The sequence below is a fragment of the Poecilia latipinna genome, unplaced genomic scaffold (assembly GCF_001443285.1).
Source record: "Poecilia latipinna isolate Pla-1442-1.1 unplaced genomic scaffold, P_latipinna-1.0 Scaffold667, whole genome shotgun sequence".
Taxonomy (NCBI): domain Eukaryota; kingdom Metazoa; phylum Chordata; class Actinopteri; order Cyprinodontiformes; family Poeciliidae; genus Poecilia; species Poecilia latipinna.
Genome location: NW_015113283.1, coordinates 201,207 through 225,941, shown reverse-complemented (window position 1 = coordinate 225,941; position 24,735 = coordinate 201,207). Strand labels below are relative to the sequence as shown.

Genomic DNA, 24,735 nt, shown 5'->3' with positions numbered 1-24,735 from the left:
TTTTTACACTATTATTATTCTCTTTTAGTGCAGCCAACATGTTATTCTGGCTCAGAAAAACATGAAATCTGTTACAAACATAGTAAAATACATGTATTTTAATCTGTCATTCAGCTCAGCAGATAGAAAATAAAAACTGGTGCAATTTTGGCTAAAACAGCTTAAGTTCAATATTTAATATTTAATTTAAAAAAAACACCTGTAGAAACTTTTCAGACTTTTTTGTCTTTTAGTTTTCTGAAGAATGCCCTGTGTCCATTTTCTACTTTAGATCTCTAACTGGTACCATTTATTATAGCCTAGCTTGTTTTTAATCCCAATACATGCTCACAGTATCATACAGCTAGCTAATATATTCTACAGAAAGTGTGTAAAGCGGAAGACACTTTACAGTTTTGGTGGTTTAACTGTCATAACAAGTTTATGGTTTTAACTGGTTAACTTTTCAATGTCAGTTGTTAGCATAGCCAGAGCTAATGGCTGTTAAGCTAGGCTACAGATAGCAACGTAGCTTACAAACAAGCTAATTTGATTTAGTTTCGCCAGACGTTATGTTATAAAATGGTTGTTGTGTATTTTGTTATAATACTGATTAAACTGACCAAATTAATTGTTTTTAAAGCTAAAACATGATTCATTAGTTATATTAAAACTTTTCTGAGGCAAGCCAATTTCTCCTCAAAAACCAACTAAACTGCTCCAAGTTTAATTATGTTACATCATTAACAGCATATGTAGTTCTTTAATGTGTTTACATTTTCAGTGAATTAAAAAATCAGTCTAGATTATAGTGTTTAAAAAATGAACATGTTAGCTTAGCTTAGCAATAACTAAAAAGCATCATAACCAACATGGAGTTTGTATGATCTCTTATAGTTTTAAATTGTGGTAACAGATTTTATTTAGCTAGTTTTATTTTCAGTGGACAAATGAGCTAAGCTGACAGTGCTAAAGGTTGTTTCCTACTAGTGTAATCTCAATGTTTTTGAGCAACTTTTGGTTTCAAAATAAACTCATTCCCAACAACCTATTGAGTATTTTGTCAGTCAAGATACGATGATAATATCTAGCTTACTCATGTTATCCTTGGTTTCAATAGCCATTCTATTATGGTTTTTGTGCGTGTTATGTTTTTCTTTTTCGGTTTCGCAGCACGTTTGTTCGGTATAATGCTGGTAAGACACCAGCCTCTCCTGCCAGTCCGGCTGTGTTGGTCTGTTAAGTTTGTTTTATCTAATCGCTCACAGAGACGTCTTATCTGTGTGATCAAGACGGTAATCAGGTGGCTTTGTCCAGACAACAAGGGGCCAACATGAGGCGAACAGGGCCCCGAGGCCCTCTGCTACCTCTGCTATAAAACTTTAACTCATAGACACGGACATGTCCTTTCAAGTCAGATAGAGGTATGGCTGAACGGTAAAGGAATCACTGCTTAGATATATAATCTGGCATCCATTGTTTTGCTGCTGTGTGCAGAAAAAAATGGAGAATGTTTGGGGAAAAAGAGGGATTTCAGTTTTTACAACATTTTTGCATTGAAGGCAACAGCTGCGATTTGTCAATCCAGCAATAAAATGGTGGCTAAATATTTACGCTACACTGCAAAAGCAAAAAATCTTACAAAGTTTTAGAACAAATGCCTTACTACACTTGAAATAAGACAAAATTAGTAACTTTTTAGCAACAAATAGATTTTTTTAGTTAAAAGTACTAGTTCCACTGGCAGATTATTTCACTTATAACTAAATCAGTCTGTCAGTGGAGCAAGTTATTAATATTTAAGAAAGATCAACTTAAGATTGTATATCTTGCTGAAGTTACTTTTAAGTTTTTATATTTAAAATAGGACAAAATTAATATATTTTCACTATTAGACCAAAGATACTAGATAAATGACTTTTACTTCAAAAACTAATAAGTATTTTGTCTAGTTTCTAGTGCAAATATCTCAGTACACTTAAAATAAGACAGAACAAACTTACAAGTAACATTTTAGCAACAAAATCGAGCTTGCTGTAGTTCTTAATAAAAAATAGCTTTTCTACTGGCAGATTATTTCACTTATTACTAAAACTAAATAAATCTGCCAGTGGAACAAGTTCTTTCCATCTTTAATCAAGAATTGTTGACTTAAAACAAGCTCCTATATTTTACTGAAAAGTTACTTGTTAGTTTTGTCTTATTTCAAGCGTATTAAGATATTTGCACTAGAAAGTAAAAATTCTTGGTAAGATTTTGTGTTTTTACAGTGTAGAAGATTTGACTTTACAAACTCTGCCGCTCTCCACCCTGCTAACCTGTCCTTACCTCACAGAGTTCCTCCTGGCAGACAAAGATGGCCGCCCATTCGTGTGCAAACTGAGCCGTTATTGTCCTGACCTCTGCATTTGTCTGTGAGCGACAGCCCTGAGCCTCGTCATGCGAAACGGCCCAAATCAGCGACTTTACGTGTATTAATTAAGCCTCATGATGAGCCCAGCATGATCAGGCATTTCACTGCATTCCTCTGTCATTGTGCAAACTCTGCGGCGGTTTCGCAACCCGAGTCATTTAGATGGGCTGCAGACTGTAGATGTGGGGGTGGGCAGGCAGATAAAGGGCTAAAGCACACAAACACCCATCGGACGGCCTGCAGGCCCCCGGCCCACCCACTGAAACACACACTGAGGTGCTAATGACAAATAATCAGGCTGTTAGTGGCAGTTACACGCCGCACAATAAAAAATGCAAATAGGCACAACCGTGAAAAGGAGAAGGAATACGTTTATATAGGGACAAATCATACAGTTACAAATGCACTGCAAAAACACAAAACATTACCAAGTTTTCTGGTTAAGTTTCTAGTGCAAATATATTTATACACCTGAAATAAGACAAAACTAACTTACAAGTAGCTTTTAGAGAGATATAAGAGCTTGTTTTAAGTTGATAATTCCTTAATAATAATGGAGAAGTTATAGATTTACTGGCAGATTATTTCATGTTAAAAGTGAAATCTTTATTACAAATGTGGTTTAAAGTCGATTAAACACAATTGTGGCGTTTGTTCAAGCAACAAATCATTAAAAACCATGCCGTGCCATCATCCTCCAACTACTTCCTGTCGTCGTCTTCTTCGTGGTTTCTGCCAGTGGTAACATCCGGTTGTTGATCATGTGACTCATGATGCAAAAAAATGTTTCCATTACAGTTTTCCTAGTGCAAAAATTAGTTTTATTTTCAAAACTGCAGTGTTTCCTTTGAGGTAATTTATTTTCAAAATGCAGCTGCTGAAACTGGCCGTTTCTCATCATTATTAAGGAATTATTTACTTAAAACAAGTAAGTTAGTTTTGTCTTATTTCTAGTGTCCTAAGATATTTGCACTAAAATCTAGTCCAAAAGTGAGATTTTGTGTTTTTGTAGCATGGTAAAAAAAAAAAATTTAATCATTTTTCATTGAAAATAAAAGTTTCACCCACAAGGTGCACTATATAAAGTTACATTTCACTTGATTGTATAAATATTTATCAACAATAAGACTAAGTTTTGTATAAAATGCATGTGAGAGCAGACTTCTGTGGAATGGTTTTAATTATCTGTGTCCCAGTGTTGATGTTCAAACGCTCACATGGCTGCAGCTTAATCCAGACAACCATGAAAACACAACCCCGACCTCAGCGCCCTTCATCAAAGTCCGCTTCTCTCTGAACTTGTTTTCGCTTCTCGTCAAACGCCGAACTCCAAGGTCCGCTTTTAAACTCTGGCGAAAGTCGAGACACATGGCAAATAAAGGAAAAAACAAAATAAGTGAGGGCACAAGGCTCTCCCTCCTTAATTGTACCTAAAGGGAAATCCCTTTAAATAGTAGCTGGCAGAGGCAGCGAGCTGGCAGGCAGATCAAACAGTCGCTGAGCAGAAGCCTTATAAATACAACACATTCACTTGCTGACTTCAAACAGCCTCTGCAGGCCGCTCCTCATGCAACCGGGCCGAGCTGCGGTCAGCATGTTCACAGAGAGACTTCAGTTCTCTGCATAAACGCTTCACTTCCCATCAACGAGCCGAGTTTCAGCTCTCACTTCACGTTAGCGCTGACCGCTGCGGCAGCAGCTCAAGACGATGGCGGCGGCGGCGGCAGCGGCGGCTGGGGAACTCTGCTTTTCTTCACGTAGACCTCCGAGGCGGAGTCGGGCACCAGGTGGCCGAAGCTGCTCCTGAACGAAGCGAGGTGGTGGCCTACAAAAGAAATACGTGTGAAACGCATCGCTGGAGTAACGTGTTCCTACATGACGTCCTCAACTAGCGTTTAAAAAGAAATGTTTACTTAGACGCCGCAGTCGAGCAGCAGCTGTGATTATTCAGGCTTATTGTTCAGGACTGCTGCTCAAATACCAATCTAATGAGATTTTCTTAGGAGCCTTGAGGGGTTGGCATGTTTAAAGAGACTTATTAAGCAAAATTTGCACATATTTTTACTTCCATTTAGTTTCTACTGCTTCTAAAAACAGCTCCAGCTCTTTAAAAGAAACATCCAGATGTTTTTTGGTAATAAGTTAATGTCTTTTGGTGTCTGAAAAACTTCTAAATGTAACGTTATAAATCAGCAGGTACCGAGCCGTTACCTAGCAACTCCAGTAAAGCCCAACCTGTTACCTAGCAACCCCAGCAAAGCCCAACCTGTTACCTAGCAACCCCAGCAAAGCCCAACCCGTTACCTAGCAACCACAACAGAACTCCAGCTTGTTTCATCCACAAGGAGTACTACATAAAATTAAATGTCACTTATTTGCACAAATATTTATGAACAATAAGACTAAGTTTTTTATAAAATGCTTTTCACAACCAGTGGGCCAGCTGGTTTTTTACTACCATATGTCCTGTACAATGGATGCTGGAAAAGACAAGTGTTTTTGTCAATTATTGCTCAGGACTGCTGCTCAAATACCAATCTAATGAGATTTTCTGTAAGGGCTGGACTTTTGAAAACAGTTCAAGCACTTACAAAAAACCACCCAGTTGTTTTTTGGCAACAAATCAATGTGTTTTAACTTCCAAATGCGACGTCACACATCAGCTGGCACTGCATTGTTACTTAGCAACCCCAGCAAAGCCCAACCCGTCACCTAGCAACTCCAGCAAAGCCCAGCCTGTTACCTAGCAACCCCAACGGAACTCCAGCACATTTGGTCAGCTGATTTTACCGCTGTACGTGCTGGAAAAGACGAGTGTTTTGCTGCTCAGACACCAATCTAATGAGATTTTCTCAAGAGCCTTGAAGGGTTGGACAGAGTGTTATGTTTGAAGGGGCCTATTAGGGTCTACTAATGCTTTTCAAAGATGTACGGTTGTTTAGTTGTGCATCTGTTTGCAGCTAATTTCACATGTGAGTGTAAACGTTGAGTTGGGGGCCAGCAGCAGATTATTTGGATTTAAAGTGACAAGACGCTCTAAAACAGCTCATTCTAAAATCTAATTATTTTGTGCAGAAAATGTAATGAACATGTTTAGTGTCGCTCATAGATCTAACCTAACTTGTTCTAGGAGAATTATAATAGGTCACTTTCAGAAACCAAGCATCTTGTTGGACACTATGCTTCAGATCAGAGCAGTTTCTCACCCGTCCACGTCTTCTGCCCGGTCAGAGTGAAGCTGCTGCACTGAGAGTGGGAGTTGCAGATGTGCGCAGCCTCTCTGGCGCTGTGGACGGACAAAACGCAGCCCTGCTGGCTGTAGGACGGCCAGCAGCGGTACTCCCCGTTCCCAGAGGTGCTCATGTCTCGCATCACAGTGTAATCTAACCACAGAATGAGAGACGGTTCTTCAGTACAGCAGCTCTGTGAGGAAAACTAGACCACTAATGCAACTTGGAAAATAAAAAAAGTTAAATTAAGATCTGAGATTTAACAAAAGAACTAAATAAAATGCAAGCAGCTGAATAGTTTAAGAAAGTATTTGTTCAGTCAGTGTGACACAATGGCGCACCACTGGGTCGTGTGCTAAGCCCATTATTATTCAACATTTACATTCAAAATCTTGGACAAAGTATTCAGAGTGAAAATGTATTATTTATATGCAGATGACATTATTTTCTCCTGCTGCTGCCTTTCAGGCTTTCCCAAAAGCAGCATCAGTCTTGACTTTAAAAAATCTCACCAAGAGATGGTCAACAAACTGAGTAGGAATTAAATTTTACACATTCAGAGTTTTTAGTTGAGCACATTTAGCATCATGAAACTTTTACTCTTATAGAAGCAAATACTGCTTTTCTTCATTTTACAGCAAATATTAGCGGGAAAACCTTTTTGCTAGTAACTGAATATACAGTTTCCACAATAAGGACAGATTTTACCACAGAGCTCTGAGATTTACCGCTAATTTGACCCCTTTACTCACGATTATATACTTTATTGTAAATGTAACTGGAGTCTTTATGTGCCTTTATGACACCTCTGTTATTGAGCTGAACTGGGCCAGAATGCAAATCACATTGGAAACAATCAGATGTCCAAGTGGCCTGGGTCGCATTAAAAAATAAAATAAATAAATAAATCAGACCTGTGTTGTTCAGACTCAGATCAAATACAGGTTGCATTAAGGCAAAAAAAAAAAGTAATTGTGTCACTTTGGGCTGCAGTTGAATGCAGCTGAAGTCTCTCCAACAAACTGCTGCTGTGCATTAAGAGCAGAACTCCCCCCTCCGGACCGACCCGCTCCGTTTCTTCTCCCTCCTCCTTCTCAACATTTGCGTTACATTCATCATCATAACTCTTTCAGTCAGACGTCTTGTGGATCTGGCCTTAAATCATCTGCTACACATTAGCCGGAGCCATGAGAGAAAAGCATGCACACATACGTCTGCACGCACACCCGGCCCAGAAGTGGACAAAAGCCTCGCCTGTGAGGCGGTGTGGAGGAGGCGCATGGCTACAAGCTGGTAACCTTTGGTAAGTGGCAGGAGGCAGCGTGTGTGTGTGTGTACGTGTGTTAGGAGTAAAAAACTTCAAAAGAAGAAGAAAAATCAGGAACGTTCATATCTAGATTCAAAAATTAACTCCTTTATATTCCAAATTGTGGCTTTATTCCTGAATAAATGCATTTCTCCCTCTTCCACTTACAAATATTGCAACTCTACGTCTTTGCTCCTCCATCACAGCTCAGATGATCTCTGCAGAAATTACTGAAGACTCTCCATCTGTCAGCAATTTTAAATTAAGACTGGAGGTCTGATGAGTATCTTTTTTCTCTCTCACACATTGGAACTTGTGGATTTTTTCCCTTCCAGGGACATTCCACTGACACAAAGCATAACCAAAACAAATTCAAGACTAAGCCGGAGCTTAACCTAACCATAACTCACACGTCGCCCGCTCATTCCAACCAGAAATGAGGCTGAGCTACTTTAGCTTTTCTCATGCGTTTGATTCATCGAATAAAAAACCCCAGAAAAACATGGCAGTGCTGCAAAGTTAGGCTTAGTTCTCACTGCAAAGACAAAATCTTACAAAGTGATTCTGGTCTAGTTTCCAGCACAAATGTTTATTTCATTTGAAATAAGACAAAACTAACTCATATAATTCCTTAATAATGATGAAAGATTATTTCACTTAAAACATTTTCCCTTGTTTAAATAAAATAATTTACCAGTGGAAGTATAAGTACTAAGGAATTACTGACTTAAACTCATATCTGCTGAAAAGATACTTAAAAATTTGTTTTGTCTTTTTTAAATTGAACTAAGATGTTTGCAGTGGAAAATAGACTAAAATTACTTGGTAGGATTTTGTGCTTTTGCAGTGAAGTTCCTCACAGTCAGCAGAATATCCAAACATTTTACTCGAATTGAAGAAGCGATACTTCATAATAAAATTACTCAAGTAAACATGAGAATACAACTCTGAGTGAAATACAGTGAAACTCCCATAAAGTTTTAATTCCTCTGGCTGATTATTTCACTTATAAGATATTTTCCCCATGTTATAAATAAAATAAGTACTTTTTTATGAATATGAAGGAATTACTGAGTTAAAACAAGTTCTTAAACCTTGCTAAAAATTCACTTTTCAGTTAGTTTTGTCTTATTTTAGGTGAAGTAAGATATTTACAGCAAACATACTTGGTGAAATGTTGCCGCGTTCTTCTTAATGCTAATCCAGTCTGAGCTTTGAGTCCAAAACTGCGCCTGTGACCTCCGCTAACAGGTCATAATAAAACCCTAAAACCAGGGAAGGTTGCAGCAGAGTCTGCAGAATGCGTTTATAATAAACAGAGACATTTTTCGAGCCTTATCGCTCGCTTGGCGGCGGCGGCAGCAGCAGTCGACTCCTGGCACCTCCTCGCTAAGCCGAAACGTTCCCTCCCTTTGCTGGCAGCCTCCCTCCGTAACCAGGCCTCTCTTTACCCCGGACCTGTGATTAAATTCACAAAGCGCTGCTATATAAACAGCCCAGCATCTGGGGGACGGAAAAAATCTCCCCACAGGAACGCAGCCAGTCATTCTGTTATTAATATTTCATACGGCCGAGAGGAGAGGCGGGGAGGGGAGAGGGAAAGTGAAGGGCTTCTCTGAGCTTATATGGAAGAAGTTTACGTTGTGTAGGATTGTTTTTATGGAGGAAATGAAACGTTTCTGCAAAAGTTTTCACTCTCCTTTTTACTAGGATTTCATGTGACAGACTAACAAACGGCACGAATAAAATATGTTTTGCAACATGTCTTTGTATTCACTAGTTAGAGTTGAACTGAAGATGAATTTTGCTAAATTTAGGAGGAAAATATGTCAAAAGACAAGAATGGAGGTTCGTTTTCAGCAAGACAATGAACCAAAAAAAGTCTAAATGTTTGAACCGAAAGGTCAAAGTTCAGACCTACACTGCAAAAACAAGGCAAAACCAACTTAAAATGAACTATTCAGCAACATATAGCAGCTTTTTAAAGTAAATGATCCTTGAATATTGATTAAAAAAAGCCTACACTGCAAAAACACAAAAGTATTTTTTAGTCTGGTTTCTAGTGCAAATATCTTAGTACACTTGAAATAAAACAAAATAAGCTTTTCAGGAAGATGTAGGAGTTTGTTTAGAGCCAATAACATTAATGATAATAAAGTACTGGTTCCACTGGTTGATTAGTTGACTTATTAATAAGACATTTTTACCACAATATAAGTGAAATAATCTGTGGAATTAGTAATTTTTAATCAATATTAAGAAATTGTTTACCTCCTATATCTTGCTGAAAAGTTATTTATAAGTTAGTTTTGTCTTATTTCAAGTAGAATAAGATATTTGCACTAGAAAACAGACTAAAATACTTGTTTATATTTGGTGTTTTTGCAGTGTAAATTCAACTGAGATTAAAAAACAGATGAAACTTTGTAGATCTTCTGTTAATGTTGAAAAAACACAATTTCACAATTAAATAAACGCAAATTAAATCACATGTGAAAACATTTGTTCACGCAATGTTCTTAAAGGGCCAGCTGTACCAAAATATTTTGATAAGACCCATTAAAGATATCAATAAAAAAGTGTTTCTTAAAGTTACATAATCTTTTCACACTAATCAGTCCCTCTATGGTTTCATGATTGTTTTTGTGGAATCAGAATCGCAGATTTTGTGGTACTAATTTAGAAATGTTAGTAATGATTTTTTACAGTATTTGCATTAATATATGGTGTTTAAATGTGACCTTTTATTAATCGCCCTAACGGTCACGGACTGTAACTTGACATCAAGTAAGGCTGAGGCAGCTGTGGCTTAAATCCAATGTTTTTAGCCAATTTTGAGAAAATTTTGCAGTAAAAATTAGGAAAAATGTGAGGATCTGTTGATTTTGTGTGAATTTTGTTGATTTGTGAAAACTGGAAGGATTTACTGATGTAATCTGGAGTCTAGCAGGCCACATAAAAATCTACAGCGAGCTAGAATTGGCCCCCGGGCCTCGAGTTTGACACGTGTCCTTCCACTTCCTGTCATCTTCTTTGTCGTTTCCGCCAGTAGTATCACCCGGTTGTTGATCATGTGACTCTTGTGATAAAAAAACGTGCTTCCATTTAAATTTAAATGAAAAATCAGATTTAGTTTTTTCAGAAATGTGCATGTTTCTTAAGCGAATTTAATTTTGCTTTTCCCATTTGCTCTAGTTTGGAAATGCAGCTAAAAGACTCTCGATCCAAAATGTTGCAAAATTAGTGTCTTGTGCAAAGCTGGCAAATACACAGCACAGATTTTATTTGTAAAGAAAGCTATAATTTCCCTCCCTCTTCGCCACTAGGCACTATATTGAGTTGATCTAGCATATAAAATCCTATCGATATAAAGTTTGTGGTTGTGGGGGAGAATACAGAGTTCAGGATCAATTCCACTTTGTTTTTCTCGTCCTCTCGCTCCAGCTGCCTAATAAAGCTGTCACAAAAAGCCAGAGCGGGAGAAACGAGTGGCTTTCATTTTTCTCCAGCTTATAAAATGAAAACAGAAGTGCAGATTGTGTGCGTGAAGAGCCGGCTTCATTCCCACAGCTCTCACCTCTCAGGGCCGAAGGGTGCAGGTTGTCCAGGTGGAGGCCCGATTTGTAGAGGAGGAGGATGTGTTCAAAGGCCCCCAGAGTCTGATTGATGTTGGCTTTCAGCTCCCCTGGAAAACAAAATGAACCCAGTCTCATATGATCGTCACATTTCTCATCAGCCATGATGTGATTTAGCTTCACAGGTTCACGATTTTAACATAACATTTGTTTCAGAGGAGTATCATGCTTGTTGAGCTCATTAAGTTAAGAAAAAATAGGAAAACTTAAAGTAAGGGTGTTCAAAGTGTGGGTCGAGGGCCATTTGTGGACCCTAGATGGAAAATATGCGGACATTGAATGATGCGAATTTGTTGCACCAGCGCAAGTGGTTGATGTAGATGGAGACTTTTTCACACAAATGTCAGATAATGTGCTAAAAATATTTAAAAATTAAATTACGAAAATAAAGTTATAATATTTACAACTGTATTCTGGTATTATTTACAACTTTATTCTGGTATTATTACAATTTTACTTTCAAAATGTTACAACTTTATAATAGTGTTATTATAACTTTATTCTGGTGTTATTATAATTTATTCTGGTATTATTACAACTTTACTTTCAAAATGTTACAACTTTATTTTAGTCCACTTGAAATAAGACAAAACTAACATAGGTTTTGTCCTATTTCAAGCGTAAGATAAGATATTTGCACTAGAAACTTGACAAAAAACCCTTCACAAGTTTATTGTTGAGCATGTAAGCTATATTTTAAATTAAACTTTGTGATTTTTTTAAGTTCTCCTTTGTTTGAGGATGTTACAAAACGTTTGGCCGCTCTGCCTGAAGGGCATGTCGTCACACGACGGCGGTGATGGAACGATTCGCTCTCTGATCTCTGATAGTTAATCATGTCGGTGTGTGTGCCGTCCTCACCTGTGGTGTTCATGATGTGGTCGACCAGGTGTGTGAGGCCGGGCGGGGCCTGGTGAGGCAGCAGGTAGGTGAAAAAAAACCTGCAGCGGAGCAAAGCGAGACAGAAAAACACCATGAACACGACTTTTCATAAAGCTGCACTGCAAAAACACAAAATCTGAACTTGTTTCTCAGTCCACTTGAAATAAGACAAAACTAACTTAAAAGTAACTTTTCAGCCTGAAGAAGCTAGTTTTTAGTCAATTATTCTTGATTTAGATTTTTTTAAAGTACTAGTTTCTGTGGGATTTGTTGTTGTTTTTTTTAACTTACAACAAAACATTTTTTATGTTATAAATGAAATAATGTACCAGTGAAACTTTACATAAACAAAAACAGTTTCCTATTTATTGCTGAAGTTACTTGTAAGTTAGTTTTGTCTTATTTCATGTGAACTAAAATATTTGGACAAGAAACCAGACAAAAAATGTGATAAAGTTTTGTGTTTTCACAGTGTAGCGTAAATATTTATCCACCAGTTTATTGCAATGTTGACAAATCGCAGCTCTTGCCATTTATAAAACTTGTAAAAACTGAAATTTGTAAAAACTTAACATCTCTGTTTTTTCTGTACAGAGCAGACAAACAGAAACAAAATTCTTGAATATAGATTAAAAAGAATGTTCTACACTGCAAAAATACAAAATCTTACCAAGTATTTTGGCCTAGTTTCTAGTGGAAATATCTCATTAAACTTGAAATAATACAAAATTAACTTTTCAGCAGGAAATAGGAGCTTATATTAAGCAAATAAATCCTTTTAAAAAGTACAAGCTTCATTGGCAGATTATTTAACTTGTAACACATTTTTCCCATGTTATAAATGAAATAATATGCAAATGTAATTAGTATTTTTTTCATTAATACGTTGAAAGTATTAACTTAAAACAATCTCCTATATCTTGCTGAAAAGTTACTTGTAAGTTACTTTTCTTATTTAAAGTGTACTAAGATATTTACACTAAAAACTAAGCTAAAAATATTTAGTAAAATTTTATGTTTTTAAAATCTATTCAAGAACAATTTACTTAAAAAAGATTGCATAACTTTTTGAAAAGTTATTTTTAAGTTTAAGTGCATTAAGATATTTGCACTAAAAACTAGACTAAAAATAGTTGGTAAGATTTAGTGTTTTTGCAGTGCGTCAGAATCCAGTTTAAAGGGAAAACACGTGTGTTTTTTCCAGCCATATTTCCAGATGTATGTCTTTATCTTTTCTGTTATTATTTTAGTTGTCAGTGTAACCTGTGTTTTCGTCCCACCCATCCAAAGCACATCCATCACCCTGTAAAGCTGTCACGTCTTCTTCTTCTTCTTGTTTTGTTTCGTACCTGTAGGCGTTGTAAATGTTCCTCTTCTCGTTCAGGCCGTCGCACACGCCCTGCGTCGAGCAGAGCACGGTGAAGTTCCTGTGCGGGAACTTGAGCGTGCAGTCGGCGTGCGTCCGGCAGGCGAGCTCCCCGGCGCTGACGTCGTCCAGGTCGGTGAGCTTGAGCTGGCCGGAGACGGTGACGAACTGCCGCGGCTGGAAGTCCAGCAGCCCCACGGAGCCCAGCGGAGAGCGGGACAGGAAGTGCAGCAGCCGGACCAGATCCAGACACACCTGAGATCCAGACATGCCAAAACCTGATCAGTTCAGGCGCTGAATAATTACCCTACAGCTACTGGATAACAAGATGAAAACCACATTACAGGAAAAATCACGTTTGGAGCTGCGAGAATCATTTTCCTCTCTGCAAATTTATGTTTTTTTTCTTTTTCCAAACTAACCTAACTCTGTGGAAAGCTGAGTTAGGTAGAGCTGTCACAATAAGCAGTAAATCTACTAACCACAAGATGAATTAAAGCAAACTGAATTTTAATTTTAATGATTTATTGTTTTTCTCTTTTTACAAACAAAAACTGGATGATAAAAATCTTTAGTTTGGTGTTTTGATCTCAAAAAGACAATTTTTTGAGACTTCATAATTAATTTTATTTGTTGTTTCTGTTGTATATTTATTTTGGATATTTAAAATGTCTTACAGTTCCAGTGTTAAATGTGTATTGATCTTGAATGTATTCTTACATTATTACCATTATATTATATGAAAATAGACTCAAATCAACAATTCTATCGTTTATCGCCACGATAAATTCTGGGACAATTTATGGTCCAGAAAAATTTGTTATCATAACAGAGTTTTGTAGTAACTAATTACATTTACTTTTAGTATACTTTTTACTATTACTTGAGTAATTTTATTATGAATTATTGCTACTCCTACACTGCAAAAATAAACTAAGCAAGTATTTTTGCTTAGTTTGTAGCTCAAATATTTTAATGCACTTGAAATAGGACTAAACTAACTTAAAAGTAACTTTTAGCTATATATGAGGATGTTTTAAGTAAATAATTTCTTAATATTGTTGAAAATGCAGAATGAAAAGACTGTTTGCTTAAAAAACACATAATCAGAGTCAAAACTGTACAATATGTAAATGTAGATTTTGTATTTAGAATAAAAATGGATGAAACTAATTATCTAAGTAAAAAAACATCTAAATAAATAAAAATAACCATTTTAATAAGAAAAACATAACTTTTTTTATAATTAGGGTAATTTTTTTTCCTATGAGAAAACAAGCAGAAGACTGTTTTCTTGCTGATTAATTATAATATCATCAGCCATTCTAAGAGCAGCTGATTTGTTTTCATTTTGTTTATTTTGTCCCAAAATATTCGTATTTAAACCGAAACCTGACAAATTCCAGAAATGAGAGATTCAATTACACAAGGATAAAATTTAATCAAATTCAACAACTGCTTAAATGTTTTTAAAATAAAAACATGGCTACAGGGTTGTGTAACGTCTGGAGTTTCTTGAACGCCACGCGGTGGAATCAGGGCAGAGCAGAGGAAGAGTGAAACCGAACACCCTGAGAGTGATGCACCCTGCAGGGGCCCGGCCGGCCTGCCAGGGGTATCATGACCCAAAATTCAGGCGATGCAGCAGAAAAAGAGCCACAGCTGAGATAATCGCTCGTATTTTCAGTCCACCACCCACCGATTCTGTCCGTCAAACAATCCCACACCTCAACTTACTCACGTTATATTCCCTGGAGAGGAAGAAGTCTGCAGCCGAAACGATTAATCGGTTTAATTGTGATTAATCGATAAGTTAAATAATCATTCATCGTTAAATAGAATTTACAGACACAAAAAAAAAACAGTCAGAGCAGTAATTTAGCCAAAACGGTACAAAAATAAATACATTTTGCATCTAAAGGTGAAGTATATAACTTTTATTAAAAAATATGTTGTTTTTTTTTACATATTTGTTAAAACTGTCATTATGTCATTAGTTCGTTCCACTTCCACCCAGAGTTACTATTTCTGTCTGAAAACAACCAATCAGAGCCTGGAGGAGGGACTTACCGCTGTCAATCATCCTCATGTACTCTGCTAAATGTGCTTATGGCGGAAAAACAACTTGCAGTTACAGGAAATCCGTTTATCCGCCGCTATGCTAACTAACATTAGCATTTACAGCATTGACAGCGCTAAGACCCGCCTTCTGGCTCTGATTGGTTGTTAGAAAAAGACAAAGGAGCTTGATTTTTTTCACACATCATGACAATTTTTTTTTATAGAGAAGTTACATACTGCAGCTTTAACTGGAGTATACAAACGCAGAAACATGACAATTTGTTGTCATGTTTTAACAACAAATTCTCAAAAACATGACAAAACTCCATAAAATTATATTCATTTTGCATTCAAGATAAAAAAAACAAAACATTTTTGTCTGTAAACATGTTCTACCCAAAACTTCTCAAACGGGATAGTTTAAGCTTCACTTGTAAAAATCTCCCACTTAGCATCTTCTGCTGTCCAATTATTAATCAACTAATCTAAATTTATAGTCAGATTTTGACACATGATGATGTTAGAAGTATATTTTTTAGTGCAGATGATGAAGAGTTCACTAAAAGAATGCTATTATTACTGCTTACGCATTAAAATGTAATGAATGAAGAGGTAAAGAAAAGAGAAGAAGCTGCCGTTTACCCTGAATCTGTCCTCCCAGGGAGTCTGGAGCAGCTGGATCATCTGGAGAGGAGTCCCCTGCTCCAGAATGACAGCCACTCTTCCTGTCTCCACTCCTCCTCCTCCTGCTCCTCCTCCATGGACTCCTGAACAGTGGCCCTTCAGCTGCAGAGGAAAATAAATAAATAACAGCGCAGTAAATACACCGGTAATAGAAAACCCCAAAACTGCACTCAAGTAGAGCAGAACTGCTTGAAAATGTTGTTACTCAAGTAAAAGTAAAACATATTTGCTAAAAAGTCCATTCAAGTACTGAGTAAAACATAATTTAATATTTAAAAATTACATCATCAGATGAACCAAAGTATAACGTTCAGTGGAAATTTTGGCGTTTAAAGGACCAAAAATATTAAACTAATTCAGGTAAATAACATAATTACAAAATATTTCCAATTTTTTTCCAAACGAGTTTTTTGTTAGTATAAAACTCTGTGCCTGGTGAATTTTTATTTGTTTTTCATTCAGTGAAGTTACTCACAGTGTCAAACTCACTTTTATTTTATTTTGGGCCTCATCAAGATTATGAATTGTGTCCTCATAATCGGTTGTGGCAGAATGCATTAATAAAATCACAAATCGTTGAAATATAAATACATAACTGTCTCTGCAGTTGAGTGCTTCTTAGAGTTAAATAATGTTGAACTTCATTTCACATTGATGTAATTTGACAATATACATATGAAAGCTGCTTTGATTTCACTGTTAAAATATGATTTAAGCGCATGCAATGGTTATCTTCAGGGTTCTATTTATGTTTCCCTCTGAGCCACATACAATGTTATGATTTGGCCCCCGAGCCGTCAGTTTGACACAGAAATTTTACTCAAGTAAGAGTACCAATAGGTCACAGTTAAATTACTCAGGTAAAAGTAAAAAAGTGCAGCGTAGTAAAAATACTTCTAAAGGTAATTTCCCCCCCAAAAAAAGTTACTCAAGTTAGACTATTTTCACACTGCAGCCTGAAGTGACCAAATACCGATTTTTTTTTTTGTCAAATCGGATTCTTTTTTCGTGGTCGTTCACACTTCCAAACATATGCGACTTGTATGTGAACTGCAGACGGCCAGAAAGTGTCCCGCATGCGCAGTAGAGGGCGCCCAGCGTTAGAGCGTGCTCCCAAACGCAATAAAGAAGAAGAAGCGTTTGCGGAAGTAAACATGGATGCTAACGGAGTAGCATAGCTTACGATTTTGAAGTTTTTATTATTATTATTATTTTATTATTTTTAAGTTGATGTCCGACCGGAGCCAGCACATTAACAACTTAATCCTCATTACCGTCCGCCATACTATTGTTTTTCTTCCCAGGACGCAGAAAAGTGACGTTTGTCGAGCATCAATGACGTTCAGGACCTGACCGGTAGGATTCAGGTCACATTAGAAACGATCGGAAATCCAAGTGGCCTGAGTCGCATTAGAAAAAATCCCATCTGATTTGTTCAGACTGTCATGAAAAGGTCAGATGCAGGTCGCATTAAGGCAAGAAAGTCGGAGTTGGGTCACTTCGGGCATGTAACTGAGTAAATGTAACTAGTTTTTACCAGCTCTGCATATGAAATGATGGTGTGGCGTTGAGAAGCTGTGGAAAGGGAATATCTCTGGATCTAATCCTGACTTTCCATGGTTCCTGTCCCACTGCTCAGATTTTCCTTTGTCTCAGTGCTGGATGGAAAGTCTGCCTGGCTCTGCAGGGCCTTCCCGTCTAATTAAATTAAATTTGCTGACCTTCCTCTGACCTCTGCGTCCAGTTTTGGCAGGAGCGCACAATGCTCCTCTGTCCTGGCTCCATCTGACTCACTCGGACCATTATGGCTCAATTTAGAAGCAAACCCAAGCGATTGTCTCCGGCATGTGTGTGACGGCTGAATCAAATCATTTTAACCTAATGATCATTTTTCTGCATTTAATGTGATTTCACTGTCACATGTTAGATTAGAAGAGCATTTTTAGCTTTTAAATGCATTAACATGATGGGGGCTTTTTGTTGTATTTACTCAGAGATGGGGAGTTACATTTAACTGAGTAATTTTATTTTAAAATGTTGCTACTTTTAAGTAAAATTTCTGGATTCTCTAACATATTTTAACCAAAAACTCACCAGATACAGACACACACCTGCAGTTTTTGTTCAAGTTTCATAAATTAAATATTGAAAGAAACTGATTTGGGATTTATTTTTTTTACCTAATTTTGTTATTTATAGAAATGTTGTAATTTTGGTCCTTAAAATACCAAAATTTGCACATAACTTTATATTTTAGTCCATTAATGCCTTGATGTGTTGCTCCTAATACTTTTTTACTCGTACTTTACTAGTTTTTCTGTGAACGTGGAGTAAAACATGGCAACTACAGAGGTGGGTAAAGTACCCAAGACTTGTTCTCAAGCAAGACCAGCACTACTTCAACAAATTTTTACTCAATTAAAATGTAAAAAGTATCCATCCAAGAAGTTACTCAAGAGTAAAAAAGTATTCGCTTAAAAGTCTACTCAAGTACTGAGTAAATTATCAATAATTTAATATTTAAACAGCACATAACCAGACAGATCAAAATATAAAGTTACGTGGAAATAATTAAATGTTCCCCCAAATCAGTTTCCTTCAACAAGCTTGTTTGAGTATTCATAAACTTTACATAAGTACGCTGAGTAACTGGAGTAACTTTACTCAAAAACACACATTTATTTTTTAACTGCTTTCTATTGCAAATATCCTGTCACACTTGATATAACACAAAACTAACTTACGCATAACTTTTCAGTAAGATAATAGAGCTTGTTTGAAATCGATTATTTCTTGATATAAATAAAAAAGTTCTAGTTCCACTACAGATTATTTTTACTGAAAGAACAGCAAAAATATCATAAGTGAAATAATCCGCCAGTGGAACTAGAACTTTTTCATCAATATTAAAGAATTATTGACTTAAAATATGCTCCTACTTTTTTTTTTTTTTTTTTTTTTTTTTTTTTTTTGCTGAAAAGGTACTTGAGAGTGTTTTTCTTATTACATGTGTACCAAGATATTCTGCACTAGAAACTAGACCAAAAATACTTGGTTTGCGTGTTTGCAGCGTAAGAGTAGCAATTCTTCATAACAAAGTAGCTCAAGTAAAAGTAACTAGCTACTCTCCAACTGTGGGTGATTAGGATCAAACTTTTTCACCTTGATGACGTTGGGATGGCGCAGTCTCTGCAGCAGCAGCATTTCTTTCTGCAGCTTGTAGGAAACCAGCTCCCGGCAGCCCTCCGCGTCCCTAAACTCCTTCAAGCACTTTCTCATGTCGACGCCTTGCTCGTTGACCATCTTCAGCGCCACGGCCTGACCTCCGGCCACATTCGCCTTCACCACCAGCTTGGTGTATCCCGACCCAAGCACCTCCACCGCCCGCACGTCCACTAAGGACTCGCAGCCCATCTGATCCCGGTGCGCCTTCCCGGTGCCAAGCGTGACCTCATTCCACAAACTGAGATCCAAAGCTGAGTCGGAGGAGTGCTGAACTTCTTCCAAAACTCCGTTTTTCTCATCATCATCATCAGCATGAGGTAGGAGCAGCGGGAGGATTTCTTTCCGTCTCTCCCGGAGTTGGACATCCAGCCCCCTGCGCAGCTCCTCCGGATTGGTGGCGTTGAAAAAGCGCGTTGATCCAGATCCAAACTGCTTCAGGCTCGTAATGAGCAGTGACACCAGGACAGACAGGACCACGAAGGCCAGGAGAGCAGCCGCGCGTAAAGAGTGGCCCATCCCGGGCGCTTTCCCGTCCGGAGCTGCAGGAACTGCGGACCTGCAGAGCGACCTCTCCGAGTCGGAGCTTTCTGCAGCAGCAGCAGGAGGCTCCTGCTCGGCTCCCAGGAAACTCCCTCTGGAGGTGTGTCCTGCGCGGAGAGCGCTCGTAACTTTACACCCGCGGGTCAGACTGCTTTCAGGAGGCTCGACCTCATGTTGGCTCGAGTAAAAGTCCCGTTTTAGCTTTGATAAGGATCTACGGCGGCGTATTAGGGTCATTGTAGATAAAGAGAGAGAAAATTTCTGCCACAACCACTGAGATACTTTGAGATTAATCTAAAAAAAAAAGTTTGTAGAAAAAACAAGGACACATCTCAGATTTTAAAATTTAAGAAATTTTCTAGAAAAAATGAGGCAATTTTTGAGTTCCAAATCTCGAACATTTGCGAGAAAAACAATTCAGAAATTTTGAGATCAGTTTCAGAAATTTTGTAGAAAAAAAATGAAGATTTCTGAATTACAAAAGTTTGAAATTTGTGTGAGACAAAAACTCCAATATTTTGAGATTATTCTCAGAAAATAAAAAAACAAAAAAAAACAAAAACAAAACAAAAAAGGACATTTCTAAGTTTCAAAAGTCAAAAATTTGCGAGTAAAAACTGAAATTTTGACATTAATCTTATTTTTTATTATTCCCACTTTTTTCTTGAACATTTCTGAGGTTAATCTCAAATTTTTGGAATTGTTTTTCTCTGAAATTTTTTAACCTTTAAAGCTCAAAAATGTCCTTGCTTTTAAATGAAATTTTCTGAGGTTAATCTCAGATTTTTGATTGAATTTTTGATCTTTGAAATATTTTTTTTTCCTGGAAAAAAAAACCTCAGACAACATTTCCTTTTTGTCTGGAAAATTTCTGGAAATCTCAAAATTTCAGAGTTTTTTGATGGAAATTTTACTAAATTTTTCCATATCTACCATGGCATTACTACGCTGTTGTTGGATTTCAGGGAAAACTGTTTTTCTACAGAACAAAATCCAATTCAAAAGAATATCTGGTAGCAGCACTTTAATTTTCAGCCTCATAAAATATACTGACGCTCTTTAAGTCAGAACTTCAAACAAGCTGAAAGTAAAATACAGCCCTGATAGTTAGTGTAGTGTTTTTAAGACTACACTAAAAGTAGTCTTAAGGTCATGAAAGATTGCACTTCTACAATCTGTCCACAAGATGGCAGCAAAACATCTTCCAGGCAAAAACTGATTTGATGACAAGAGTTTTAGACCATTTACTGAAAGAACTCACATAGAGTAGTACCATATATATATTATTGCGACAATAAAATGTTTCAGTAAGATGCAACATTTTATTGTAAATGTTGATTTTACAATAAAAACAACTTTCTTTGTAAATATGCTTATGTAAATATATTTCTTTGTTACTACGCAGCTACTGTTAGCGCTTAAATCTCCACTATTCACAGCTAAATTAAGTTGTATGATTTTTTTCCGGGTAATTCAAACTTGATTCAGACAGAAAATCAATGTAAAATGCATTTGATTAGAAGATTTTTGGATAAGATGCAGACACAAAAAAACCCCATAAAATTATTACCAAAAAACTGCTGGATGTTATTTTTGGACTGCTTTCAGAAGCCGTTCAGAGCCAAATGGAGATACAGAAACGTGTAAAATGTAAATTTTGCCTAATAGGTAAAATTTACCTATTAATCATTTAAATTCCTCTCTCAGACCGCAACCCAACTTCCTCCATTATTATTATTGCTATTATTATTATAGTCACAGTTCCTATTACAGACATACACTCAGTAGGTTTTTTTTAGTGAAGCATTCAAGTTTCGCTGTTATTTCTCTGTATTTCCACACGGTCTTCCTCTTGCATCCAGCTCTGTGTTTGTGCCTCGCTTCCTGCAGCAGCTCTGCGGCTCTAATGAAGCGTTTTCTCCCACGTCGCCATTCTCAGGCTGAAATCTGCCACAGGAAATTACCATGGCTGTCACCTCAGCGCGCCCGCCACAAGCTGAGCCCTCCCCTCATCTTCCCAGCTATTTGTGTGTCTGGCTTCCAGTTTTGTATCCGTCAGCCTCACCAGATGTGTGTGTGCGTGTGTGTGTGTGTGTGCGTGTGTTAATCATTTTCATGTTAAGTAAACAGGGCTTCAGCTGCGTCAGCTGTCTCTCAAGCTGTGCAAAAAACTCCGACTAACCAACAACAGCCGCCTTCTCCTCTTAAAGATCGTATTTTAGCCAAGAATCCTCCTGTAATCTAATCAAATGCACTTTAGATTGATTTTCCGTCTGAATAGGTTTGGATTATCCGGATAAAAACACACAACTTAATTTAGCTGTGAATGGCGGAGGTTTAAGTGCCAACAGTGGCCGCGTTTCTACAAAGGTGCGCTAAACTTTGTTGATATTTGGCTAATGCGATTTTGCAATTGTAGTGTTTCAGAAATGTCTTATAATGAGGAGAGAATAAGTTTGTTAGCGCCATAAATAATTAAAAAACATAATTCGCCCACTACTTCCTGTCGTCTTAATACATATTCATTCAAATTCAAAAATACTTTATTAATTAAAAATATATATATTAACATTACATAAATGTTTCTGTAAAACGTTCCCTTACTTTACACAATGGAAGAATTAGTTTTTTTTTATTAAGTCCTCATTGTGGATTAAAAAAAAATGCTATCAAGATTACCCTGTTTTTATTTTGTTGGGGAAAGTTTAGTTTTCTGCCATGATATTTTATGAAAGTTTTAGATTCATTTAGGGTATTTGTGTGGGGTGGTTTATACTCTTATGTTGATTTTAGTATGTTCGGTTTATTAAATAAATACATACACATTGATTAAAAAACAAACACCAACAAAAATGTATTGTCTTCTTCATCTTTTCCGCCAGTAGTAACATCCGGTTGTTGAAAAAACACCACATCCATCGCAGCGCAAAAACTTTTCATCGCGTCTTTTCGAAATTGGCGTGTTTGCAAGAAGCAAAATTATTTTCGTAATTCAAATTTGCGAAATTTTATGGTTATTGAAAACGCACCTAGAGAGAAAGAGATGAAAATAAAGTCGCTCTGCTTTGATTTAATTTGACAAAACACAACTTTGATCGCATTGTCAAAAGTTTCTCAGCCTCCTGCTGTGCCGATCCATTTTCCCCCATGGAGGCAGAAGGAAAAAGAGCCGGGGGCCATGATTCATATTCTTGGCAAGAGCCAGACCAGCAGTCGCCTCATTAGCAGAAAGTCGAAGCTGACTGACTTCTCTGAGTCACAAAGAAATGGCTTCAGGAAATGTTAAGCATATTTATTATTTGTTTTCTAAGTATTAGGGCCATTGTAGATAGAAATACAACAAGACGAGTAAATTTCCATCAAAATTAAAACAATGTCTAGAAAAATAAAGGAAATTTCAGTCTGAAAAGTTGAACATTTGACTTAAAAACTTTGAAATTTTGAAATTGATCTCAGAAATTTTTGAAAAATTTCTGAGATTTTCAAAAGTTGTAAATTTTCTAACAAGATAATCTGAAATTTTAAGATTAATCTAAAAGTTGATAATTTCCTAGAAAAAAAATCAGAATTTTTTTAGACTGACCTCTGAAATTTTCTAGATAAAACAAGAAAATTTCTAAATTTGAAAAGTCAAGAAGTTGCTAGAAAAAAAAAACAGAAATCTTGAAATTAATCTAAAAAAAATTCCAGAAAAACTCAGAAATTTTCGAATCTGAAAAGTTGAAAATTTGCTTTAAAGAAAACACAGAATTTTTTTAGATTAATCTCAGAAGTTAAAAAAAATAACTTTTCTAACTCAGATACTTCTACATTTTTTTTGTAGAAAATGTATGCAATTTTTTAAAGCAAAAATTTACTTATTTTTTTGTATCTACAATGACCCCAATACGCTGATGAATTTAGTTTTTACATTCTCACTGTTCTGTGAAGGAATCATTCATAAACTGGATACACACAGGTCACATCGAACTAACTCTACCCAAAACAACAACTTCTCCAAAATATTCATTGTTTTTTTGCTTTCATCAAATCTTATTATAATATGGGAAAAATGTTTTGTTATGAGTTAAATAATTTGCCAGTAAATACAATATCCAAGAGTTACTGACTTAAAACAGGCTCTTATTTCCTCCTGAAAAGTCACTTGTAAGTTAGTTTTGTTTTATTTCAAGTGTAAAAGAAAAGCTGTGTTTCAATAAATGTAACAAAAACAACACTGGACCAAATATGGAACCTTGGGGCGCTCCAGAACCAAAGGGATCTTGTAAGTGGGGAGAAATTGCCAAGCTGACAGTTTAAGACTGAAACCATGAAATCCAGTTTTCTCTGTTATAAACATGAGAGCAGAATCCTGTGGTCAACAGGATTAAATACAAACTCCGTATTTAATCCACTGGTAGAACGAGTTCGATCAGATGCAACGTCTAAAAAAGAGGAAATGGCGGCTTGGATCCAAAATGGCCGACTTCCTGCTGGGAAGCATCCAGTTGTGACGCTTTGTGATAAAGCATCACATGTAACCCATACCTTAATAATAACCTGTAGACACTTACTAAACATCCGTTTCATTAATCCTGTAAATATTTTTGTTGATCTGATGTAATATTCTAGTCTTAATGTCATGTTTACATTAACTGTAAACAAAGAATCATCATAATTAATAGGAATTAAGGCTCGAAAACATCAGTTTCTGTATAGTTATTGTATATTATCCAAAGTATTTGTATACTTTCAAATGAGAAAAAGGAAAATATGAAGGATCCATTGTGATACGGAACATAAACCTCAAATGCCTGAAAAATCTGATGTTGAAACTATTTACAACAGAGATTTAATATTTAAAAAAAAAACTTAAACTTTTATGGTTTTATTAAGACAGGATACTTTTATCTTCTAGTTTTGTCATTTTAATAAAAATGTTGGGGGGAAAAAATCAACAAAACATAGAAATAAAAACACTATTTGCCTTTTTTGTTCCACCAATCACCTTCCTCAGATCTTAAAGCTCACGGATTCATTCAGTCTTTGTCAGATCCAACTGTTACTTGTTGTGTCTTCTTCTCTTTCTCCTTTTCTTCCTTCCTTCCTTGTTTTCTATCTTTTGTTTGTTTTTTCTCCCTTTCTTTCTTTTTTGTTCTGTTTTCTTTCTCCTTTTCTTCTCTTTCTTCCTTGTTTTCTATATTTTGTTCTCTTTCTCTCTTTAGTGTTTTCTTTCTCTTCTTTCTATCATTCTTTCGTAATCTAAATGTTTTTTGAGTGAAAATTCTGATGATATAATGTATAATCCTGGGAAAAAAGTTTTAAAATAAAAAGTCTATCTGTAACTTCATTTTTGTAAATGAGGCTTGAATTGGACCAAACTTGATCCTTAAATATGAAACTTCTGGACCTGTTTGTTATTAAAGTTTCTTTGT

The 24,735-nt window shown here is 36.4% G+C and overlaps 1 protein-coding gene across 1 annotated transcript; it reads right to left on the bottom strand.

Moving 5' to 3' along the window:
- Positions 1–3,402: 3,402 nt before the first annotated feature.
- On the bottom strand, positions 3,403–19,602 carry pkdccb (protein kinase domain containing, cytoplasmic b). Its single transcript, XM_015044309.1, has 7 exons — positions 18,719–19,602; positions 15,515–15,658; positions 12,795–13,066; positions 11,425–11,504; positions 10,506–10,613; positions 5,599–5,775; positions 3,403–4,217 (listed from the first exon to the last, which is right to left on the bottom strand). Exons 1-7 carry the CDS (start codon positions 19,556–19,558, stop codon positions 4,093–4,095), a joined length of 1,746 nt encoding a protein of 581 aa, XP_014899795.1. The 5' UTR covers positions 19,559–19,602; the 3' UTR covers positions 3,403–4,092.
- Positions 19,603–24,735: the final 5,133 nt, after the last annotated feature.